Source organism: Stylophora pistillata, chromosome 5, assembly GCF_964205215.1.
Source record: "Stylophora pistillata chromosome 5, jaStyPist1.2, whole genome shotgun sequence".
Taxonomy (NCBI): Eukaryota; Metazoa; Cnidaria; class Anthozoa; order Scleractinia; family Pocilloporidae; genus Stylophora; species Stylophora pistillata.
The window spans coordinates 15,019,555-15,030,423 of record NC_142523.1 but is presented as its reverse complement, the minus strand read 5'-3'; the positions used below and the strand labels follow the sequence as shown (position 1 = coordinate 15,030,423).

Genomic DNA, 10,869 nt, shown 5'->3' with positions numbered 1-10,869 from the left:
CTGGACGCACACCAATAAACTTCCTCTCAATGAAAAAAAGACTAAAACACTACTGGTCACAGGCAAACGCCTTGGGAAGAAACTTCCAGATGGTTATAATTTATCTCTTAAAACTATGAATGGTGTATCATTGGAACAAGTACCCTCAGCTAAACTTCTTGGTATAGACATTGACCACGATTTATCAATGAACACTTATGTTGACAGACTGTGCAAAAAAATTTCACAAAGAATTGGAATTTTGAATAAGATCAAACTTTGTTTACCATTTAACCAAAGACTTTTATTTTATAATAGTTTGATTAAGCCATTATTTGATTATGCCAATGTTGCATGGCAGTCACTTTGCTCTAATGAATCTCTTTTAAGAATACTTAGGCTACAAAAGAGAGCTGCTAGGGTTTTATTAGATGCTGAACTACGTAGTTCATCAGTTATGCTATTCAATCGTTTAAAGTGGATACCATTTTATAACTCTACTAAGATAGCTAAATGTTCAATACTATTTAAAAGGATTAATTATTGTGTACCTAATTATCTTAATGATAGCTTAAGATTATTAAGTTCAGTACATTCACGCAACACTAGATTTTGTAAATACAACTTTTTATTACCTAAGTTTAAAAGGGCTAGAGAAGGAGGGAAAACTTTTCTAGTTTCTGCCATAAAATTATGGAATCAGTTAAAGCTTGAATTAAAAAAGTCTAATACACTTAAGGCCTTTAAAGACAACGTATTTAAATATTATTATGATGACAAATCATGCTTAGCTCATTTTAATCGGTAAATTTTATTGATAGTAGTTTTATATATTCTTACTTGTTTATATTATCTTGTATTATATATTTTATCAATTAAATATTATTTGTAATTAGCTAAATTTCTATTTATATTTGTAATCTTTTTTTTTTTTTTTTTTTTTTTTTTCCAATATATTAATGATTCTATTGTATTTGCATTTATATATTTATTGTATTTAAGAGGACCACAAGTTTATTAGTGTTTGTGCACTATCACGTGCTATCCTCAATAAATAAAGTCTTATAGAGAGAGAGAGAGAGAGAGAGAGAGAGAGTTAGATTGCTCTGCGTATTTGCTACCACAAATGCGTATTTGCTACCGTAGCAAATACTCACCTCGTATTTGCTACCGTAGCAAATACTCACACTGCGTATTTGATACCACAAATGAGTATTTGCTACCGTAGCAAATACGCATAGTGCGTATTTGCTACCACGAATGCGTATTTGCTACAGTAGCAGATAGTCGTACCACAAATGCGTATATGTTTCTATTTTCAAATCTTTATATTAATAATTGTAAGCCTTTTACCTGTTGCCTATTCATTTAAGGCTCCACGTTTCACTTCGTGTGAAGTGCATTGAGTCCTATCGTGATGTACTTGTGTTTTGTATATCAATAATAAAACTATAGATACATTTTAACAGAAACCCTGTACCTTTTTAACTGAATGTATGCACTAAGAAACCACTTTACGCTACTTTATCTGGGAGACTCGTACGCTTAAAGCCCAATGTATCGTGTTATGAGATGTCATGAGATTGCGTTACGTGACGTTATGTGAGCCACGTAAACCGGAAAGACGCACGTGAATCCTTCTGCACGCTGCTTAAAGAGGTTTGTAGTATCTTTTATCTTCTATAGTACTTTAATGTGTCTTCATTAACCTACTTTAACTGCCGCGTTGTCTCTGGAGGTTTGCTTTATATATTTTATGTTTGTGATCTGTCATGATCAGATGTTTGGATGACAAATTTTACTTTAAAACTTCAACTTTTAGCTACTAAAGACTTGGCACGAATGTCTTGCATTCTGCGATGATATAATCAGTTATTTCTTCTTGTATTGGCACTATTAGGTGCTTACAGTTCGTAAATATGTTACGTTTAATCGAAAGGTAGTATTGCCATCACAAAGAAAATGTTGAATTTAAAATACACGCAGTAGCCCGTTTGTACATATGCGTAATTCTAATAACGGACGTAATCATAGATTTTGCTGTCGCTAGACATTTCTTTACAATATTTAGATCAATTCAGTTTTAAAATAACCGTTTCTTGACCTCTGCCGTCATTTAGGCTACTATAAAAAGGCAGCGAAAATTTCATGAAATTACGCATTCTTCCACAAACCGGAAAGCATGGCCCCAGCAGTCAGCGTGACTAATTATAATGTAACTAGATAGATAAATAGCGCAAATACTAAATAGCGCACCTCCTCTTTAAATAGTATAGTTTTCAAACAGAAATAATTTTTTCAACAATAAGAACTAGGTACTAGCGCTAAGATTTAGAGAAATATTACTTTTCCCATAGATATTTATGATTTGTTTAGACAAACAAAAAAAAATTATTAAAAGGAGCCACAAAGCGAAACAAAAGACTTGTTCAACTCTTCAACGTACCGCAAGTCGGGAACAGTTGATAACTACAACCTGTGTTTGTTAGCTCCAAGGCGTATTGTTAATAGCCTGTCATTTAACGTTTCTCTTTTTACCATATTTTTCCATTATAGTATGAATGAAATGGACAACGCAGGATTTACTTCTTCCCCCGCCGATAATGGCGCGTCAACGTCCACCAATGTAAATCACTCTACGAGGTAAGAGTTTACTTGCATTGCCTTCAGGCCATGTTCAAGTAGAGGCCGCCTAGTTATCGTGTGATAAGCTTCCTTGATACAGGGAAATTCCAGTAAGGCCTGAGATGTATATGGTGGATTGCCAATGACGGGCGTTGCACCAAGATGGCTATAAGTATCTCGTATCGAAAAAGCGCGAGCGGAATAAAGAAAAGAAGTGAGTTGGTACCTGTTTATATGGTCTCGGGTACCCGAGACAACCCTTCCCCCGAGTGACCCTAGGCGAGGTAATTTTTTAGTACAATCTGTGAAAGATTCTACCAACCGTTTATATGATCTGACGGGGGGCGAGACAGGTAGGGCAGGCAGTTAGGGTAACCCTGGCAAGAGGTACAACTTTTTCTCACACTTTGACACTTAGGCTCGCCTACCCGGAACAATTCACGGCGTGTCGAGAGTCACGTATTTTCGAAGTTTCAGCTTTTAAAGCACAAATTTACGTTACAAAAGTAGAATGAGCTCAACAAAGCCCACACTAATCGAATGAAAGAAACTCAAACGAAGAATGATATCTAGAAATTTGAATACTGAAATGCTTTATGAATAATTAAGTAGTGTTAATTTTAACCCGACTAGGAGGGACAACTTTTTCTCATATAAACGCTCGATAAAGTTGTCTCGGTAAGGAGGGTTGTCTCAGGTACCCGAGACCATATAAAAAGGGCCTTATCCTAGCTCCCATGCTGTTCTAACTGATGCGTAAACCTACTATAAATGTGGTCCATGGTATATGAAATACCTATAACCAATCAAAATTCTGGAATAGCACTGTTGACTACTTTTTAATAGCGTGAAATAACGCGAGTGGCCTTTTTTTCAGAATACACAGAGGGGAGAGTGTACACAAAAAATTCCTCTCACAAGTAAAACACTTGATGTATACCACGCAAGGTTTTAATTTCAATTTTAATTTCAAAAATTCGCGTTAATTTTGTGAAAGAAAAAAAAACATTACTGTACATGGAACTGAATTTTAATAAACTTCGCGTAAATTTTGTTAAAGTGCTTCGTTATATTCCTATGGCAAGGTAACTGATTTGTTACATGTTCAATCATATGACTAGATAACACTAATAAAACTTTTTAAATTAAGGTGTAGCTATAAATGTGTTACCACAACGAGCCAGTTTTAGTGAGGGACTTTTATAAGTCCGAATAAGCTGTACACTTCCTTCAAGCTTAATCATTAATGGCAACTCCACTACGTTTTTGCCTTTTCTTTGAAAACTTGAAAGTAAACATTTTAGAATTGTGTCTAGCAAATGATTATTTACTCTTCTGTCATTATCACGTACATCGTTACGCCTCGCGCGCCTTGACTATCACCACGTCTTTAACATCGCAAATTATTCTCATTACATGACCCTTTAAAAGAATGTCTCTCACTTCACGAAGAGACACGGACGAACAACAACAACAACAAAAAAATGTTCCACAATACATATATATTTTTAGTTTCTTAACGTTTTAATGTTTTATTTTCGAGCTGCATGCGCTTAGTGCTCGTTTTTAACTTTTTTCTTTTACCCTCATTTTTTCCAATTAATAGTGTCAATGAAAAGGACCGCAAAGAAGTTCCTTCGACCTCTGCAGATAATGGTATTTCACCATCCTCCAATGCCAAGCGCCCCGCGAGGATCTCTAGGATTTGTAAAAAGTGTAAGCGAAGTGTAAAAAATCTTAGTCGCCATCAGAAAGAAGTGCATGGCATCACAAAAATGCGTCGTAAGCTTGATGGTTATTTCACTGGGGAGAAAAAGGCACCCAATCGGCGAGTAAAATTCTGCCCCCTCTCACCATGCAAGATGTCCAAGACGCCTATTTTCCAGCTTGATAAACATCTTCAAAGTGGAATTCACAATCTGAAACCAAAGTCCTCAGCATATGTCAAGGCATTAGCGCAAGCCCCACGAGCGTCACTCTCAAAGGTGAATTCGTACTTAAAAAGGCAAAGAAAACAAAGAGCGCGGACGAATGAACAGGCCACATCTGATAAGAAAAACTTTAAAGGAAACCTTAACGAGGAGTATGATGCATGCGATGAAGCTGACAATTCTAATGAACAAAATATGAAATGCGACCCAGAAGACAACGACATGTACAGCGACCAAGATTATGAAGAATTAGGAAGAAGGGCACAGGGCAAAATAAGAAGTAGAGAAGAGAAAACTAGAGAAAAGAAACGTAGTAAAGAAGACAGTGACGAAGAGTATGACAGGCTTGCACACAAGGCGTGGAAAAAGAATGAAGTTGAAAAAACAAGAGCTAGAGCCAAGAAACAAAATGCAAGAACCAGTGACAGTACCAGTGATGACCTTGTCGACAGTGACAAAAAATACAGGAAGCTAGTGACCGAAGGTTTGAATGCAGAATGCAAAGGAGACATAATGGAGAGCAACCACAAGGAAAGTTTCGATAATGATACAGAGGACAAGTGGGAAGAAGAGATTTACAGCGAAGAAGAGAATGCAAATACTCGTAACAAGAACGAAGATTTTGAATGTGTTGAGATCTCAGACAGTGAGGAGAGTCGAAAATTAGATCCTGATTACCTCTGTAGCGAAGAGTCGGATCCAGATACCTCGACACAATCAATCACATCAATCTCTTCCTCCTCTCTCTCTCAAGAATGCGAGGGACTATTGACTGAGCTAATTGAGGTAATTGGCGAGGACAAAATCAACGAAGGATCATTCCTTGATAATGACGAAGACTGGCGCGAAACGGTAAAACAGTTTAAAAGTAGAAGAATAGCTCAAGGCCATACCTTCAAGAGTGAGCTCGAGTCTGCTGAGGAACTGGCGCGAGTCAACGAAGATAGCATGTATGAGGCATTTCATGAAGCACTTGATGGAGATGAGAGCGATAACGACGAAGCATTGGACACAAACTGGGTCCCAAGCGACTGTGAAATCAGTGAAAACGATAACAGCAAGACCGAAGGCCAACCTGGAGGCGTTGACCTAAGCACGGGAACACTGCTGACAGAGTTCTATGAATGGTTGACGGACGTAGACGGAGGATATCGAAGCGAAAAAATGGCGCAGCAGTACAAATCTCAGGTTTTAAGCGTCATAAAGAGGCTTCAGATGAATGAAACGGAAGTCAGACACGACAATCCAAAACCACCCGTGTACCTGCTCTTGCTTCCTGGAAAAGAAGGAGTAACTCTGTTGAAGCAATGGTTGTCATATGCTGTTTCCAAGTACCAACCTGGAACTGTGCGCTCATATCTTATGAGTTTGCGTTTATTTTATAAATTTTTGACGCAAGAACGCAAACCCGACATGTCTGAAGTAAGCGTTGACATGTTAAACGCCCGCCGGGATCTGATGTCTTCCTGGTCATCGGCCCAAAAGAAGAAAGTTCTGAGAAGAAAGCTTCAGAAGCACGAGGAAGATTTTAAGAAACTGATCACCAGTGAAAATCTCTACCAAATCTGCCATGGTGATCAGCGAATAAATGCAGTAAAACAGCTTGGCAATTCGTCAAAGGAAACCAGTCAGGGGGCCGAGGTTCAAAGGATAATCAGCGACAAAACTCACTGCGAAGTAAGGGATTGGTTGATGACTCGTCTCGTCATCGACAATAGTGGAAGAAGTGGGGTCATTGCAAACATGACCGTAGCTGAATTCAAGGACGCCGTTTATCACTCGGGTACAGACGAAGACCAGGCTCGTTACAGAATTCTTGTTAGTAACCACAAAACAGCTGACCAGTATGGTTCTGCGGTTATCTGGGTATATGACGATTTGTACAAAATGATGGACATGTACCTAAGAACTGTACGAAGCCAGTTCACGGCAGCTACCCCACAGGTTGAACAACTATTCATTTCAAGCAACGGGATGCTCCTAACATCTTCGCAGGTATCAACGTCGGTATGGCGAACTTTCCAGAGAGAGGGGATTGTGACAGAGGGAAGAATATCTGCCACAATTATACGGAAGTCTCTTGCTACTGGTATGCATGTCCACATGCCAGATGAAAAGGATCATCTCGCTGCCCTAGCCCAGCATAAGACCCTGACACAGGCCAGGTATTATCGTGTCCACGATAAGCTTGTCGAAACTGACCTTGGCCGAAGGGCAGTGAGCAAACTTGTTGCCCTCAAATCAAGCAACGTTCATCAGCCACAGAATGATCCCAAGGAGACTAAAGCAGTCCCAAAGCCGTGGAAGAGGGAGGAAACGGAACATCTGAAGGAGCTATTTAAACAAGACCTCGAGACAGGCGCTATCGAGGAGGCCAACGTGAAGGAAAAACTAACAACAACAACGCTTCTGGAGGAACGCCCCTTGAAGGCTGTGGTCTTAAAGCTCCGGAGACTAAGAGAAGAACACATGAAAGGTTGCGAGCCCCCATCTGACATAGAGTCTGCTGAAGCGAAAGTCAAGAGGTATCTTGATTCAGCCCAACCAGAAGCTGCGCCGTCATCCATATCGCACATCACAGGCTCGGTATCTGCTCAATCTTCAAGGTTATGGAAAAAATTCACGGAAGAGCAGGCAACCCATCTTTTCAAATTAACCAAAGACCTTATTGAAGCTAACGCTATCAAGAAAGAAGTCGTCTGGCAGCGGGTGAAAGGCGACAAAAGGTAATTGTACTTGTTTGTCATGCACAAAAAAATCCTACAAACATAAATGCAAAAGAAGGAAAGATGGTAAACAAGGGAAGTAACGGGAGTTCATTAGCAGGAAACAATAAGGCATATAACATACCTAAAGACCCCTCGTGATCTCACAGATGAAAAGGTTATACATTACAATTAGTGAAATAGACTGATTAAATGATCATCAGGCTGCGTAATTAATTTACTGCTTAAATTGCTTAATCATATACTCATGAGGGCTGTAAAATTAGTTGTGTGGACATCAAGGAGGAGATTATTTAATAGTTATAAAAAAAAAAATAGAAGTTTAAGTTGAGATTATACACAGGGCAGCTTAAGACAGTGTTGACAACGTTTTTTTTAGGTCACTGGAACTCGAGCTGTTGTCAGGAAGAGAGGATCAGGAAGAAGAAATGAGAACAAAACAGCGATTAGCAGACAAGGTCAGAAAAATGGCGCGGGAAAGTAAAGTAAAGAGGAAGTGAATCACGACTAAATACCTAATGGTTACTGAGCCAGGGGAGTTACCATTTTATCGTGCATACTTTCTCCATAGTTATGGAGTATGTGTCATAGTATCAGAGTAACACTTGTTATTTAGTTGCGTTTCCTTTTATATTCAAAGTCTACAGGGGTGTTTTCTTGCTAGTTAGGTTTGCTTTTATCGGAGTGTGTTAAAAGTCTTTTCCTTAGTTACCTAACAGCATCATTAATGAATAGGCATCAGTTCAACACTGTTGTCAATTACTAAAACGCTCCAGAATGTTATAAGAAACAAAAATGACGACGGTAAAATGTGGGTTAGAATAATCACTAGTTCCCTGATAACGTCGTTAATTAATCGCACTATATCTCCCACGCGATTATCAATAACTAAAGGTTGCTTTCTACTTATTATACCTAGACGCAACTAAATAACGGGTGTACCCTGATAGTATTATTAAGCCCAAATAATGGATCAAAAACGTTGTTTTTAAAAATAAGAGCAAAGGCGTGCATAGTTAAGTAACCGTATATGTGGGCTTCTTCGGCTTTGAGTGAGTTAAAGAGTCAGTTTTAATTGTTACCTGACAGCGTCGTTAACGATTGCGCAGGTCGTCTACAATACCGGCTTGCACTTATAAGAACCAAAGGACGGTTTAAATCTGATAGTATCATTAAGGCCGTGTAACGTAACAGATCAAAAACTATGCTCTTGACTACTAAAGGAATGCCTACAACATAGGTTAATTCGGCCTGAACTGAACAATATGCCGATCGTTAACATTGAGTTTAAAGACCTTTTTAGTTCCCTGACAGCGACAGCAATAAATGCTTTTCGATAGCTACCTGACAGCGTCGTTCAGTGAATGCGCAACAGATCGTCTATACGATTAAGGATCACTGAAGTGCACCTTAAAGCCGATTACAACAAAATTAACTAACGAGTGTAACTTTTACACTATCGTTAGGCTGGAATAGCCTCTTCTTTTGTTATGACGTTTTTAATAAACGCGAGCATTATTTTGGACACAATTTATAATCACTTCGAAAAAGCAAAACTTAACTTCTAGTACGTGTAGTTAACCTGTAGTACAGGTTAGTTTTTACATCATCAATTAACATTTTTATTAAACAAATTCTTACTGTCAGGCCTTTGTGTCATTTTCAAGGTTTATGTTAAAAAAATCGTTAACCATAGTTAGCTTTTAGTTCATTATGTACTAAAAATTTACTTTTAGTATATAGTTAATGTTTAATACGCTTTGTAGATCATTGAACATTTTGATTATATACATTCTTTATGCCTGACCTTGGTGTCCTTTTCAAAGATTGTTAAAAAAAATAGTTAATCATAGTTAACTTTTAGTACTTTTTGTACCAAAAATTTACTTATAGTATGAAGTTGATGTTTAGTGCGTTTTTACATCATTGAACATTGGGATTATACAAAACATCATTGAACATTGAATTATACAAAACATCATTGAACATTGGGATTATACAAATTCCGGCTGTCTCTGGCCTTGGTGTTCTTTTCGAGGCTCATGTTAGAAAAAGGTTGTTGTTGACCATAGTTAACTTTAAATACGTTTTAATCTAAGAGTTAACCTTAAGTGCTTAGTTCAAGTGTAGTACGTTTTGTACATCGTTGAACTTTTTGATTATACATATCTAATATTTTCCTATGAAATTTTGATTGTCCAGTCTTGTAAACTGTTTTTGCGACCAGTCCTTACGACAAAATAAAGGTAAACTGATCATTAACCAAAGCAGTCGGTCACTGCGACTAGTTCGTTCGTTTAAACACTACATGGGACTTATCTCTGTTGTAGGTCATTAGCTTGACCGTCCCTACGTGTTTTCCGAATTGTAGCTAGGCATGGCTTCCTTTTTGTACTCTTTTTTAATCTGAGGTCAGCGTTAAGGACATAGTCAACCATTAATACGTTTTTGAACAGCTATCACACATTTTTATTGTACCCTTCCTGACCGCCTGGCCGTGGGGTCCTTTTTGAAGCTTATGTTATAAAATTATTAACGAATAAAAAACGTTTTACTTGGATAATTCTTTATTTCATGATGTTTTACTTCTATCTTGCATCTGCCTGATAGAAGACGTTATGAGCTAGTTTCGAATTACGCTTCACTGATCCTAAACAAAAGATCCAAGTCGAGGTTCAGGGGAATTATTTGAATTTTCTTTTTTTTTTTCCCTCAACCTCGACTTCGCTCCTTTGTTCGGGATAAGTAGAGAGTATTTACAAGGTAGCCTATTTATCATTATCATTACCCTCTCCTTATTCGCACTGGAACGATTTCTCTGTCTGAGAAGACAGGACTTTACCAGTTACATCAAACATACCACTTCCTACTTTATTGTTTTCGGGTATCTATCCATCCATTCACTTTGTGATATACTGATTTAGCGAAAACAGATCGCATTTAAGTATGTACTAAATAGTTACAAACGTTTAATTTAATTGGCAGAATTGAAAAATTAAAAAATATCTGGACATTTGATCATTTCCCTATTAAATGGAGCCGTTATCGGGAAAGGAAACTATGGTTCTCTACGCGTCCCTTGGACATCAATCATCTCCCTATTTCTTGTATTGCTGATGCTATTGGTAACTGGCATGCTGTAATTCGTGCGTCGCTCTAGGAGATATTGTCAAATGATATTTAAAGAAAAAATGTTGGTATGTTGGCCTTTGTTGGTGCATCGATCTCTCAACTTACTTTGCAAACTTCCTCCAGGTGAAATTTCATAACAATGAATCAGACGAATGTTTTTACACTGAATGATGTACTTTTCTATACTTTTTCTGTTCTTTTCTTCTAAGTGGGTCAAATATTAAGTGCTGGCCTGAACGCAACTGACAAATTCGATATAATATATAAGTAAAATTAGTAAGTACAAACTAGAACTATACTGAAGTGAATATATGAAATTCATATGTTTGTACTGCGGAGTACACTTACTTCAAATCTCGTTCAAGCCTGAATTATTTTCAGGCAAATTATCATGTTGGTAATGAGAAGGAATGAGGAAAGGAGGCAGTCTCTCGTCAAGCAATCGAGCAAGAACCTTATACAGTGTGTCAAACTGG

At 37.8% G+C, this 10,869-nt stretch overlaps 1 protein-coding gene across 2 annotated transcripts; it reads left to right on the top strand.

The window, feature by feature from the left end:
• The first annotated feature begins 1,499 nt into the window (after positions 1–1,499).
• On the top strand, positions 1,500–9,824 carry LOC111320910 (uncharacterized). 2 transcript variants are annotated; one of them, XM_088759428.1, is made up of 4 exons: positions 1,500–1,638; positions 2,536–2,622; positions 4,211–7,261; positions 7,641–9,824. In XM_088759428.1, exons 2-4 carry the CDS (start codon positions 2,537–2,539, stop codon positions 7,759–7,761), a joined length of 3,258 nt encoding a protein of 1,085 aa, XP_088615554.1. In that variant the 5' UTR covers positions 1,500–1,638; position 2,536; the 3' UTR covers positions 7,762–9,824. The 2 variants fall into 2 exon arrangements, with proteins under 2 accessions (XP_088615554.1, XP_088615553.1); XM_088759427.1 differs by lacking the exon at positions 1,500–1,638 and having other exon boundaries at positions 1,692–2,622.
• Positions 9,825–10,869: the final 1,045 nt, after the last annotated feature.

Excerpts from the sequence above, each read along its gene's own strand:
- LOC111320910 (XM_088759428.1), top strand. The coding sequence starts at position 2,537 with ATGAATGAAATGGACAACGCAGGATTTACTTCTTCCCCCGCCGATAAT. Across the intron at positions 2,623-4,210 it reads AATGTAAATCACTCTACGAG|TGTCAATGAAAAGGACCGCA; the intron begins GTAAGAGTTTAC and ends TCCAATTAATAG. Across the intron at positions 7,262-7,640 it reads CGGGTGAAAGGCGACAAAAG|GTCACTGGAACTCGAGCTGT; the intron begins GTAATTGTACTT and ends CGTTTTTTTTAG.